The sequence below is a fragment of the Entelurus aequoreus genome, linkage group LG21, assembly GCF_033978785.1.
Source record: "Entelurus aequoreus isolate RoL-2023_Sb linkage group LG21, RoL_Eaeq_v1.1, whole genome shotgun sequence".
Classification (NCBI taxonomy): Eukaryota; Metazoa; Chordata; class Actinopteri; order Syngnathiformes; family Syngnathidae; genus Entelurus; species Entelurus aequoreus.
The window spans coordinates 23,548,442-23,563,096 of NC_084751.1; the positions used below are offsets into that span (position 1 = coordinate 23,548,442).

The 14,655-nt window shown below is 38.9% G+C and overlaps 1 protein-coding gene across 3 annotated transcripts in view; it reads left to right on the forward strand.

Moving 5' to 3' along the window:
• LOC133638518 (mucin-2) overlaps positions 1-14,655 on the forward strand; it is a 146,395-nt gene that overhangs the window by 62,380 nt on the left and 69,360 nt on the right. For 2 of the 3 annotated variants that reach the window (XM_062031206.1, XM_062031207.1), the window contains exon 3: positions 2,466-2,540. In XM_062031206.1, the coding sequence (XP_061887190.1) occupies positions 2,466-2,540 (75 nt within the window). The remainder of the gene's footprint in view (positions 1-2,465; positions 2,541-14,655) is intronic. The other variant, XM_062031208.1, reaches the window with a different exon arrangement.

Below are 14,655 nucleotides of genomic sequence, written 5' to 3' on the forward strand. Positions count from 1 at the left end.
AGTAGGTTAATATATTTAAGTAATTTTGATAGTAGGCTAATATAGTTAAGTCATTTTGATAGTAATAATAATAATAATAATGGATTGCATTTGTAACGCACTTTACATTTGTTAAAATCTCAAAGCGCTACAAAGTATACAAGTAAAAATAAAAAGTAAGAATATATAATACAAAATTAAAATAGAAATGAAATCATGACACACAAACAGAAACAGAGATAAAAAATAGAAATAAAAAGCATGAAAGCACTGGATAAAAAACAGATAAGCAAGCAGTGCATTTAAAAACAAGAAGGCAGAGAAATTAGGTAAAAGCTGTGCTAAAAAGGTGGGTTTTTAGTCCCTTCTTAAAATAGTCGACTGACTGTGGTGCTCTAAGATGGTCGGGGAGAGCGTTCCAAAGTTCGGTAGCGGTCAAGCAGAAAGCCCGGCGGCCCATAGATTGTAACTTTGTCCTGATGGGTTTGAGCAGGTTAGTGTTTGAGGAGCGGAGGTTGCGGGTAGGGGGTTGAGGGGAAACTAGGTCCTTGAGGTAGGAGGGGGCGTTGCCGTAGATGCATTGGTGAGTGAGCAGGTTGATCTTATATTGGGTCCGGGATGCAATAGGGAGCCAGTGGAGTGATTTGAGAATAGGTGTGATGTGATCATGCTTGCGCACTCTCGTCAGGATCCTCGCTGCACTGTTTTGAATGTACTGGAGCTTTTTGATGCTCTTTTTGGGGAACCTGACGAGAAGTGCGTTGCAGTAATCAAGCCTGGAGGAGAGGAAGGCATGGACGAGTCTTTCAGTGTCGGCTGGGGTGAGTGAGGGGAAGAAAGAGGTTTTGCATAGATGATTGATGTGGGCTTCAAAGTTCAGGTGGGGGTCCATTTTTACTCCCACGTTGGTGACAACTGGGGAGAGTGGCAGTTCCTGTCCAGAGAAGGTGATGCTGGTTATGGGGCATGCGTTGATCTGGTGTGGGGTGCCTATTTTCATGACCACTGTTTTTGAGCTATTGAGCTGCAGGAAGTTGATGCTCATCCATGCCTTTATCTCCTCCAGGCAGGTGGTGAGAATGGAGAGGGGCGTTGGAGATGAGGGTGAGGTTTGCATTGTTTGCAGGTAGAGCTGCGTATCATCAGCATAGCAATGGAAGGAAATTCCATGCCTGCTGATGATACGGCCAAGGGGTAGCAGATACAAGGTGAACAGGGTGGGGCCGAGGACAGATCCCTGGGGTACACCGCAGGTGACAGGCAGGGTGCGCGAACGTGAACCTCCCAGGGAGACATATTCTGACCGACCGGCGATGTAGGACTTGAACCACTGTAGTGCTGTATTGTTGAGACCGATGGTGGATTGAAGGCGACTGATTAGGATGTTGTGGTCAACAGTGTCAAATGCGGCTGTAAGGTCCAGTAGGATTAACAGAGAGGGGGAGCCGGCGTCCGCCGGCGTCCGCCGCCTTTAGGAGGTCGTTAGTGACCCTGAACAGGGCTAATATAGTTAAGTCATTTTGATAGTAGGCTAATGTAGCTAATATAGACACATATATCATGTGTTGCCTTCAATATAAGACTTATATAAGGCTTTTAATTTTGGTTGCCGACCCCTGGCCTAACCTATGCTGTGATACAGCTCAAACACTCATAACCTAGCCTAGTATCGTGGGCAACTTGCTCCGACCGGCACTGCGTGGACAGAACACAGTGTGTAAGCATGGTGAGCAGCCGAAGGCAAAGACGGCAGTGGAGCAGATTGAGCATCAAGAGGAAGGAACATGAAATATCGGGAAGAGCGCCAAGGCGGGGAAGCACGTGGGAGCATCTGTAGTTATTTTTATGAGGTCTCATGTCAATCATGCAACGCCAACCAGGATGCTAAACAATCAGCCCAACATTCATGTGTCCCAAAAATAAATATCTGCTTCTGGATCTCATGTTGGTGGTTTCGGTTTACTGTAGACTCTTTACAATTCTCATCATCGTTTAATTAATGTACTGTAAGCTCCTTAGTCATCTCTAATGCCTTATCGCCACGACATAGTGCAATGAGAGATGGGTTGGATGCGTGTGTAGCCACAGTCTGAGGCGTGTAATCCGAATCAGGGCGTTTTGCACCGCTGCCAACACAACAACGCTACGCAGACTTCAGCGGCGTCTCGCTTCTTGCGCGCAGGATGAGAGAGATCGGTCTAATGCATGCAGACTTGACTTTTACCTCATAAGCAGTATTTCCTGCCCCAAATGATGCAGTGACTCACGGGTTACGTAACAGCCCGAGTTGGAGGAGAGGGGTGCGGGTGATGGGGGTGGGGGTTGGTTGAGTGGAGGAGTGGGTATGGTTAACGTTCATTAAAAAATCATCAGGGGTGATTTCACAGAGAGTGTTAATCATTTTTGCAACTCAATAAGGGACACACAGACGTACACTGAAGCACATCCTTTTACCCCTGATATGTCATCTCTGTGCTTCTCAACAGAAGACATTCCTACAGAACCGGCCAGGACATTGAGAACTGTGGGACCTGCAGGGACTGTGCCTGCATTATCTACAGGTAGGCAATGATGCATGCGTGTGTGTCTCCGTGTATTTGCTGCATTACATGTTAAGGCCACGAGAGCACATTGCGTGTCTCGGCGCGCAGTTATTGTGCATCACGCTGTCATCGCGCATCTCATCACTTTTGGGAGTTGGGTCTTATGGCTTTATTACCGCGAATGTGTCGCGGCTCTGCGTGACAGCGCACTTGTGTGTCGATGGCGGAACCTGCGAGGTCGCTCACTGCACTGTTTGTGTCGAATTGGAACAACGCACACTTTCACTCTCTCCTTTGCGGCGGCCTAATGAAGTGGAAAACAACACAACTAAGTTGTGCACTCTGTTCAGACCGCCTCTCAATAAATGCACATATCGTTAAAGTGCTTTGGAAGACACACTCATTTTATAATCATTATACAAATGGTCAATGATCAAAACAAGGCCATGCAAAACTTAAAGCCGGCCATGTTTTTTTTTCAACCACTCTTTCTCAAATGTTACTACACACATGTTTGTCTGTACTAAAGGTTCAGTTCAGTTCAGTTTCAGTTTATTTCGAACATGCATACAACACAATGCAATTCATCACATATTTCCAGTTGTTTCATTACAGCACGTCCGAAAAGGAGTAGGAAGAAGCCCTTTTCATACCATAGCAATTTTAACCTATTTCCCTGTTCTCTGTAACATAACAGTGAACAAATAAATAATAACAAATAATATACCATACTAAGTAAACAAATATTAAATACATAAAAAATATTTTTCTCAATAAATTAAAAAAAGGGCTTAAGATGTTCATCATAATTCTTGTTCTGTGTACTTTGTGAACACATGTAGTTTGAACAGTCTCTTAAAGGCCTACTGAAACCCACTACTACTGACCACGCAGTCTGACAGTTTATATATCAATCATCTTAACATTGCAACACATGCCAATACGGCCGGGTTAACTTATTAAGTGCAATTTTAAATTTCCCGGGAAATATCCGGCTGAAAACGTCTCGGTATGATGACGTATGCGTGTGACGTCACGACGGCATCGGAAGTATTCGGACCCAATGTGTCACCATACAAACTGCTCTGTTTTCATCGAACAATTCCACAGTATTGTGGACATCTGTGTTGGTGAATCTTTTGCAATTTGTTTAATGGACTATGAAGACTGCAAATAAGAAAGTTGTAGGTGCGATCGGTGTATTAGCGGCGGACTACAGCAACACCAACACCAGGAGGTTGTGTTGTGTTTGAGCTGGATAGCAGACGCACTACCGTGAGTACAGCTTTGGCTTCCAAACATTTGATCGCTTGCCCGTACGTGCGTGTCTCTATGTGCATGTCACGTACGTAACTTTGGGGAAATATATGTTTTTTGCCGACTCTGATGGCGGCCTGGGTGTCGTTGAAAGCTACAACACCCGCCGCCGCCGCAGCTTTGTAGCTAAATTAGCTTCAATTGTTAAGCTTCGCCAAGCTGGAAATTATTAACCGTGTACATGTTCATGGTTTAATAGTATTGTTGATCTTCTGTCTATCCTTCCAGTCAGGGTTTTTTTAAATTTTGTTTCTATCTGCATTTGAGCCTGATGCTATCACGTTAGCTCCGTAGCTAAGTTAGCTTCAATTGTTAAGCTTCGCCAAGCTGGAAATTATTAACCGTGTATTTACATGTTCATGGTTTAATAGTATTGTTGATCTTCTGTCTATCCTTCCAGTCAGGGTTTTTTTAAATTTTGTTTCTATCTGCATTTGAGCCTGATGCTATCATGTTAGCTCCGTAGCTAAACAGCTTCAACGATGTATTGTCGTGGAGATAAAAGTCACTGTGAATGTCCATTTCGCGTTCTCGACTCTCATTTTCAAGAGGATATAGTATCCGAGGTGGTTTAAAATACAAATCCGTGATCCACAATAGAAAAAGGAGAGAGTGTGGAATCCAATGAACCCTTGTACCTAAGTTACGGTCAGAGCGAAAAAAGATACACCCTGCACTGCCTCTCTAGTCCTTCACTCTAACGTTCCTCATCCACGAATCTTTCATCCTCGCTAAAATTAATGGGGTAATCGTTGCTTTCTCGGTCCGAATCTCTCTCGCTCCATTGTAAACAATGGGGAAATGTGAGGAATCCTTTCTCCTGTGACGTCACGCTACTTCCGGTATAGGCAAGGCTTTTTTTTTATCAGCGACCAAAAGTTGCAAACTTTATCGTCGTTGTTCTATACTAAATCCTTTCAGCAAAAATATGGCAATATCGCGAAATGATCAAGTATGACACATAGAATGGATCTGCTATTCCCGTTTAAATAAAAAAAAATCATTTCAGTAGGCCTTTAAACTGAATAATATTGGTGCTTTGTTTGATTTCTTTGGTTAACGCATTCCATAATTGAATTCCACATACTGATATGCTAAAGGTTTTAAGTGTTGTACGAGCATGCAAATGTTTTAAATTAGATTTTCCTCCAAGGTTATATTTCTCCTCTTTTGTTGTACATTATTGGGTAGCAGGTTATAGTTTGCTTTGTACATAATTTTAGCTGTTTGCAAAAGCACCAAATCGTTGAATTTCAATATTTGTGATTCAATAAATGTGCGTATCAAATATGACAAAACACCCTAAGTTGCACTGGGTGTTTTCTAGACCAGTGATTCTCAAGCTTTTTTCACCAAGTACCACCTCCGAAAACACTTGGCTCTCCAAGTACCACCATAATGACCAACATTGAAATACAGTAGCATAGTAGGCCTAAGTATTCGTTACAAACAAGGCAGGGGTTTTACTTAACAAGTATATTTAATTTTTTTGGCCAGTGTAAGTTTACGCACAATGCACAAACATCATCAACAATGATACTCCATACAGTACATTTTTACAGATTTCTTTGGCGTACCACAAGATGGAGCCTGCGGACCACCGTTTCAGAATCACTGTTCTAGAGGGGATTGAGCTGTTTTGAGAAATACGGTTCAGGTTTAATGCTGTGGTTTATTTAAAGAAATTTAAAGAAAAATAAATGACAATTTGTTGTCTTAATTCTTTTACTCGACTGGACCAGCAAATCATGCAATACAGTGGAACCGCTAATACCGAACTTCCATGCGGTCATGCAAATTGGAATCTAACCAAAATATTGTGTGAAAATACTCGGCATGACTCTGAAATTTTTTTTTTTTTTTTACTTCCAATACAAAACTGATATTGGAGCTTTGAGTATTACGATCTTCATCCGATACAATATGAGGAAGAATCACACACATATTTATTATTTTGTAGTGTGGAAGGTTAAGAAAGGCTTGATCAAGTGAAATGACTCAAAATAGAGAACAATGGTAGGTATTAAAACACTTAACTATTTATTATTAACTTTCTGGAATGTCTTTAAGTCGAAGTAGGGTGTTAATTGTTGTTTGGGGACAGAGAAGGTGGGAAGAGAAGAATAAGAATACTATTATGAGTTGCGTCACCAATTGTTTTTACTGTGGCTAACTTTTGTTACACTTGTATTACAAGTACAACTGGTAAATATCAGTTTTGGAAAAATTACTTTTAATAAGTAATGAATTATAGTTACTTGTTACTTTCCCAAACAAGTAATTAAATAACTAATGGGATTCTTCTTTAATAAATGTAATCAAATTACTAGGCAGCTGTTACTATGACTTAACTTTTCAGTTAAGTCATAGCGCGTTTCAGTGGCTGTGTCTCTCGTATTGTAGGATTACATTATTATCACGTCATCAAATTGTTCATTATTCTTCCGTAGTAGTAGCAATAGTTGTGTGTGTGTACTTACATGTAGTGTGTTAAGTTTACTGTGTGATGTTGTCTCTTCTAATATGATTTCAAATTGCTGTTCTTTGAAGCTGCCTTGCTGACATACAACAATCTCAAAAGTAGCGTGCCACATTACATCAAACGTAAAATTCTGTAATTAAATCACTGGTTTTCACTTTAGTCATGTTTTGTTTTTGCATGTTAAATATGGCTTACCTTATTTTCAAGCTATAAAGCCACTACTTTTTTCCTACGCTTTGCACCTCGTGGCTTATAAAACGATGCGGCTAATTCATAGATTTTTCTAAGTCAACAGCCAAAATATTTTGTGTATCATATTAAACCGACAGAGACACTGAAAAGGTACGTTATTGTTTGTGCTATGGCGCCATCTTTTGGATTAAATTGCTCACTGCAGGTGCTGTGGGTTAAAAATGTATATCCTGCTTTTTGCCTTGTACCAGAAGAATAACCGTCCAAAGCCGTTCTGCTCGAATTGATTCTTTATTCATCACTCCAACTAACATGTATTAGTTTTACAATATAACTAACACATTTCATACTTATTCAACCGTCCCATGTGTAAGGTCTGTAGAAGTGTTTTCATGCATATTTGTACGTGCTATCGTAATGTAATCAACCTAGCGTCGTTAGAATGAGCGAATATGCTAACACATTTACAATTGTCTGTGTTAGTATTATTACCTTACGATGGCATTTTAAAAATATTTCCGATGAGAAACAATGTTTTAGAATTATAGATGAAGATTGTGTTCAGGCTTCCCCTAAGATACACAATCGATACATTTAGCAACAGGTTTTTATAGTTAACATGATGGGTATTGAAATTGAAATCCAAGTTAATGCAGCACAATGTGGTTATTAATAGTGTGGAACCAAGCAGTGTCAAGAAGAGACTGATAGCATGCACAAATATAATTTGATTGGGAGTCTGGTGATGGAAGGTTTCACCTCGACACCTCAGAGGGATTACGTGTGGGACAAACGAAGTCATAAATCTGAGAACATACAAACAACAAGAACACAACGAACGGCTCCAGGTTCATCATCCATCCTTTTAACCGTGAGTCTTGGGGAAAGGTGGCAGGTACACAACGCCGACTGATTGTGCTCCGTGATTAGATTTAGCAGTGCGCTCATCGACTCATTATTCAGGGATGCTAATATAAATGATTCCTCCAGCTACAGAAAGTCTCTGACGTTAGTCTGATTAGCAAACAAATGTAATCATTCCCAGCGCCGACTTACTGTAAATAATTCTATCGCGACATTATCTTGTGTATGCACTCTGTGATTTGTTTATGTTGGACATGAAATGTGATTTACTTAAGCAGTAGGATGACTAGGATTTGAGCGTAGATGAGTAGAACACGTTGAAGGGAATCAGTAAAGTGAGGATTTGCAGCGGAGAATGAGAGATGCAGAGTCGCGGTTCTGGTTTTGACACAGGTCAGAAAATTACCATAAAAAATACAAAATAAGAATAAATAAATAAAGACCATAGGATGTGCCAAACAGACCTGAACATACCTTAAGTATAGGCCAACACCTCTTTTTCGAGACTCATTGATGAACCAAAAATGTACATGTGGATGACTGCTTCATTGATCCCTATTAATAACCTTTTCATGCTTTCTGTTTTACCCTACATGCATGAGTCGTAATGTCAATGTTGCGCATCAGTCACTACAGTCGACGCTATAGTGTCTTGCATTAAACTGCCAGCCACTGTTTTAAATGCACAACTTTTTTTTTTTCAATCTTCCTCAAAAACAAGATGGCCGACGGACATGCAGGATATCTGTCCTTCCCTTTTATTCAAGGATAATTTTGCAGATGTAAAAATATGGCGACATCAAGCAACGACTAAAAAAGTAATATTTCTGTTTATTGACATTGTAATTTGAGGAAATTGTAATTAATCAATTAAATTGGACAACATGCATCGCTGGGCTATTTATATTACAGTGGAACCTCAATTTACAATTTATACAAACTATTCGATTCCTGAACCACAAACTGAATTGACCACAGTCTCAGTGTATGAACATTTAACCTACCCATTGTGTGCCTCGCAGGGCAGCCATTTTGTGCCAGGCAGCACATCCATTGTGGGCGAGCTGATTGATTTAATTCAGTCAGCAGAGCAGTTCTGTCATTAGCTACTGTGCTAATTGCTACTTTGTATACCTTTTTAGTTTTAGCCTTTTTCTCAGTTTGCTCACTCAATATGAGTCCGAAGAAAGCAATGGATAAAGTGTTGTTCGGTTTAAAACATTCAGGAAGTATCCACAGCGTTGTTGTCACTGCCTTCGCCCCCTCTGCCGCCCTTCTGCTGCACAAAAAGAAGGTTAACCGACAAGGTAAAGTGGATTTTATTTTTTTATTTGTATTCCTACTCATTGTAACGACTTGGCTGTAAAATTTAAGGAGTTTTGTGATTTCAAACTGTAACAGGGCTAGTGATAGTATGTGTGTGTGTCAGCAGCGTGGCTGGACAGTTAAGCTTGCTGTAGTTGTTTTGGCTTTGTTATTAAATAGAAAGTTGATCCATCCTCCATGTTACGTTTGTGTGATATATAGCACTGTATAGTGATATACACTGGGTTCAAAATGTACAAACTTTTCCTAAATAATGAACTTTTGTCAAAACTGGAACCAATTTGTCATGTTTAAATTTTTTCTCATGGAGAAATTCTCTTCAATACACAAACTTTTCAATTTACGAACCCAGTTCAAGAACCAATTAAGATCGTCAATCGAGGTTCCAATGTAATGTTGTCTCTCAAAACACTTGATTGGGCTGCAAGTCAATTATTTTATGTTGTTAAAATGTATTTTATTATTAATATGTAAAATTTGTAATTCCGATTGCGTGTGAATTCCATAAGTGCGCAAGCCACCGATTCGCGTGAGTGGAACTATAATGCTTGAATGTACAGGGTGAGTGGAGTGTGTGGAACGGTTCGAATCCGTTAAAAAATGTGGGCTATGGAGAGGTTTGTATATTGCCCATTCATTTTTAATGGGGGAAAAATCCTGGTAATTACAATTACTGGAAATCTCTGATTGTATATTTCCCATTCAATGTCAAATGGAGAGAAAATTACCGGCCATTCCGGGAAAACCGGGAATTTTGGAAAAGAGAGAACATGTTTTGCTTTCGATATATCGGAAGAGTAGTGTGGGTGTTTGGTTGAAAGGTCAGAATCGTGTGTAAAAATGTTGCAACATTTTGAGAATTTAGGGCATTGTAGAACATTGAATACGTCCATTCATTCGAATGGGAATTTCCCGGAAAACTACGAATTTTGGGAAAACCGGGAATTTTTGAAAATATTATTTCTAACACAATTGTCCTAGATGATATGAATGGGTTGATGTTAGAATTTTTGGACGTAGTAACAGTTGACTTGAGAATGGGTATTTCAGAATTCCTGGAATTTCGGGAAAGCCGGGAATTTTTGAAAATATTAGTACTAGCACAATTGTCCTAGATGATATGAATGGGTTGGTGTTAGAATTTTTGGATGTAGTAACAGTTTGACTTGAGAATGGGTATTTCAGAATTCCTGGAATTTTGGGAAAGCCGGGAATTTGTATGAAAACAAAATAGGAACAAACTGTGGGCTTTGGCGTCCGGCAAGCTTTTCCGGCGTAATAATAAAAATGCATAGATTATTTTTTGGTATAGAATATAGAATGCACAATTATACCACCTATTAATAGCTGGTCTTTCTGTCCCAGCAGCATCTGTGGTGTGTGTATGACAAACAATGCTCTGACTCCGTTTGGTGCCACCTGTTGGTCTGCATGTGTTGATCTCATCTTTTTCACTTTTTTAAACTTTTTTTTAATATAGTATTTATACGATGGGATAAAAAAAGAACATAAACAGGTAATAAAGAGAACAGACGAGATAAAGAGAATATATTTCTTTATACAAGCACTTTATAGTATTAGTAAAAAACGCAATTCCCTTTAGAAATGTTTTGGGATTTATTTTTATGTTTCATAAGAAAAATGCTCAAACTGATAGTCTAAAATGTTTCAGGGTTCAAGTCTTTTTTTATTTGTCTTCTGGACAGTTAATATGTTGTGGAAAGTAAACGCAAACATGCACTTTCATCCCTTCTAATGAGCTACAGAATGTAAACAATATTGTTGCAAATTTTGCACAAAACAAGGAAAACTCAAGAAGTCATGGCTATTTTTTGTAAAGGAATAATAAGAGGGCAATGTCTACAGTTTTAAAACATGTTCAAAGTTACTGTGTTATCCTTATAAACATGCACAACCTATCAAATAATTTTCACGTTTTCCTGTGTATTGAGAATCACATGTTTAAATGTTACAAATGGACTTCAGATGTTATGGCAGGCGTCAGCAACCCGCGGCTCTCGAGCCGCATGCGGCACTTAAGTGCCGCCCGAGTGGCTCCCTGGGGCTTTATTAAAAAATGATTGGAAATTGAAAAAGATGGGGGAAAAATACAAACAAATGCAACAGTTTGTTTACATGTAAAATATTCTACTCTTTCTTTGTCTCATTTTGTCCACCAAATGTTTTATACTTTGCGCTTTGTTGATGTCATTGACAAGTTGGAGTGCTAATCAGGCGTATTTTGTCATTGCATGACTGCAAGCTAATCAATGCTAACATGCTATTTAGGCTAGCTGTATGTACATATTGCATTATTATGCCTCATTTGTAGGTATATTTGAGCTCATTTAATATCCTTTACTTGTATCCTCTTTGTATATAATTTAGTTTTGCATGTCTCAGGACACATTTTCTGTACGTAATATTGGCTGCATTTCAGATAGTTGTTTGTGTGCCATGTTGTACCAGACCACAGTAAACATTACCTAGCTTGCCAAAGATAGTAATAAATCTATTAAAAGAAGACCAACTTGGACAAACACACATCTATACAGTACCTTTGGCCATTAAAAGCCAGTAATTTCTAGGAGTTATTTCACCTTCTGAGTAGCCTCTGATTTACTAATGTTTTCTAATGTTGTACAAATGTGTAGAATAAATATTACATTTCAACATTTATGTCAATGAAGATTTGCTTCAGCCTGTGACACATAGTCATTTTGATAGTAGGCTATTATATATCTAATATAGACACTTACGTCATGTGTTGCCTTTTCATTTTTTTGCGGCTCTAGACAGATTTGTTTTTGTATTTTTGGTCCAATATGGCTCTTTCGACTTTTTGGGTTGCCGACCCCTGTGTTAGGGCTAGCTAGGAATGTTCCGATTAGGGTTTCATGCTGTCAGTTCTGATACCAATCTTTCATGAGAGAGATCGGCTGATACAGATCACATTAATTAACGGTACATTTTAAAATTCATATATGGTTAGTGCTGTTGACAGTGGAAAAACAATTATCCTCGATATTGAAGCATTTATCACATACATCTGATTTATGACACAAAAATACTTCCACAGTTTGCGAATAAATAGATGTGATCAAAATAGTATCAATGTCACAGAGATTCCCAAGCCATTTTAAGAGTTGATGAGAAAGCCAGTCACGTGATCAGTGACGTAGCTTTAGGAACCACAGATCCCTTCCCCATCAACAACAATGCTAATCAAGCAGACTTTGTGACAGCCAACAACGATTTTTTGGAAAAACTATAATCCAGAACCTTGTATTTTTGATCCCGAACACAAGGAGGATGGGCAGTTCATTTTGGAAGCAGAGCGCTAAACAATGCAGCTTTATTGAGGTGCTAAACATACAAACTAACCATATCCTGAACTATAATAAAACAAGCACTTAGTGTACAATTTCCACTCTCATTGGGATGCCAATCGACAGGACGCTCACATAATCCGGTTTAGATTAGGAATCAATCACAATCCTCACAAAGGGTTAAGAAACAGATGCAGCAACAAGCATCTTTTTGTGTCTTTTTCACTATCTTCGGGGATGTCAAAGTCGACCGGCCTCTCAGTCCATGGCCACATGTTTCTACTACCACTTGAGAGATGCATGAATTATAATCTAGAATTTACTTTTAGCAAGTTTAAGACGAAGCAGAAGCAGCTGCAAGGTCAGTGTGTCAACAACACCAAGGTAAAATAGCATTAGCTAAATGCTATCAATGTGCCGCTAGAATAGGCTTTCTGTGTTGGCGCTTTTAATAACAATATCACTCATATTTGGGTAATATACAAGTTGTGACATGTAAATGGAGTATTGTTGGCTGTTTCTGGATGTTTTTAAAGGGTGTAATTGGCGCAACAGAGGATCCTCCATCTGTTGAATCAATTGTTAGCTATTTATTTAAGATTTTGAATGCATAAAAAAACTAAGCATATGTGTTCTTGATTTACATTAGGATTAAGAATGATAAACAGCAAACTGCTCTTTCAAATTTTTTAGTCTTTCCAGTATGACTGACCTGCTAATATGGTCAGAGAGCAGAAGCGTTCCTCCAGTGACGTAGAATCTACGGAAATTGCCAAATTTATTCGGCAATTCAAAGTGGCTGACTGAATTTGTAGCATTTCGTGGTTTTAAAAACGGTATTTTCACATACTTTGCAGATTCGAAATAGAATCGGATATGGTTTAATGCAGTGGTCCCCAAACACTTTTGTTTTTTATTAAATCAACATAAAACACACAATATACACTTACAATTAGTGCAGCAACCCAAAAAACCTCCCTCCCCCATTACACTCATTCACACTCATTTGCACAAAAGGGTTGTTTCTTTCCATTATTAATATTTATGGTTCCTACATTATATATCAATATAGATCAATACAGTCTGCAGGGATACAGTCCGTAAGCACACATGATTGTATTTTGTTATGACAAAAAAATAAATAAATAAAATAATCACTCCCCACCACCCCACCCCCCTATTTGTCCAGGGGTGTTTTTTGTTGTATTTTTGTCTTTTCTCTGCGGCGTCTTTAAGCGACAACTGTGTGGTACAACTTTTTTCGGTGTTTGCTTTTCATCCATCTTCCGCTTGTATTCATCGTGTATCTCCTTATGATTCTTGAAGAGGTGGGAGATCAAATTGCTCATATTAAAGGAAGATGTCTTGGTTCCTCCTCGCATAACCAACTTTTTGCAGTCATTGCAAATTGCCAGTTTTTTATCCGTCAGACACACTTTAAAATAATCCCAAACCATAGACATGGTGTCGTTAGTCAGTCATCAAGCGAGCTCGCGTGTTAGCCACGGCTACAGCACCGGCAACAACACACTCTTGTTGTTGTTATGCTCAGCTTGCGGCGGTTTGATGAGGTCATCAAGCGTCGCCAGTACACCTCTCATGCTGCAGTCGTCAACTCCTGTGTTGTGTGTGGGAAAGGGGAGATGGCTGCTGACTGGGTTTATATCCGTGTTTTACCGGATATGTACCGCTCCGTACAACGGCGTTTTAAAAAGTAATTAATTTTACTTTTTGAAATCGATACCGATAATTTCCGATATCACATTTTAAAGCATTTATCCGATATTATCGGACATCTCTACTAAAAACTACTATCTCCTACTATTCTAAATTCTTAAATTTTTGTCCTCAAAGTCCTCCTGTGTTCAGGGAACTATCCCCCAATTTTATAAACATGAACAAAAACGACAATGTTGAGAAAATAAAAATCTAGACTTTTTTTAACCATGTATTTTTTGTGTATAGTTTTTGTAAATAGCTTAGTAATTAGCATGTTTAGCCACATCCTCCAGTGATAATGTTACATGATAATAATACTTAAAGAGGTTATATTATCATGTTTTTTTCTACATTTAAATGACTTCCTTGTGGTTTCCATAGCATGGAATGGTGGTGCTTTGGTCAAAATTTTCTACAGACCAATCTTTAAGCCGCTGTCTCTTCAGGATGCGCCGTTTTGTGGGCGGTCTTAAATTACGTGTCACAGCAGGAGGATAGAGAAAAATAGGGAAACTTATTGACTACAATGTCAAACTACAACTGAATAAAAATGTCGGATTCGTGCAAAGCTCTTCGGGTAAACCTCTACCATATATGGAGATAAAGTATCTGCTGATGTAACTATGGCAAAATACGTCACAGTCTCAAATTCCAAAGGGCTTATTAGGAGCAATTTTTGAAGAAGGCAAGATTGTTTTGTAAATATCTTCGCCATGCCTCCATGATGTGATTTAAATACAGAAAAACAGGCATAGACAGGTAAGAAAAAATGGTTTTGCATATTAGCGACTCTTTAAAATACAAATAAATGCTGTTAATTTGCAGAAATTGAGGTGATTATTATTACCTTAGGGGAGCGACTCCACACTGTGTATAGGGATGCACAATTAGCTGATAGCTGCCT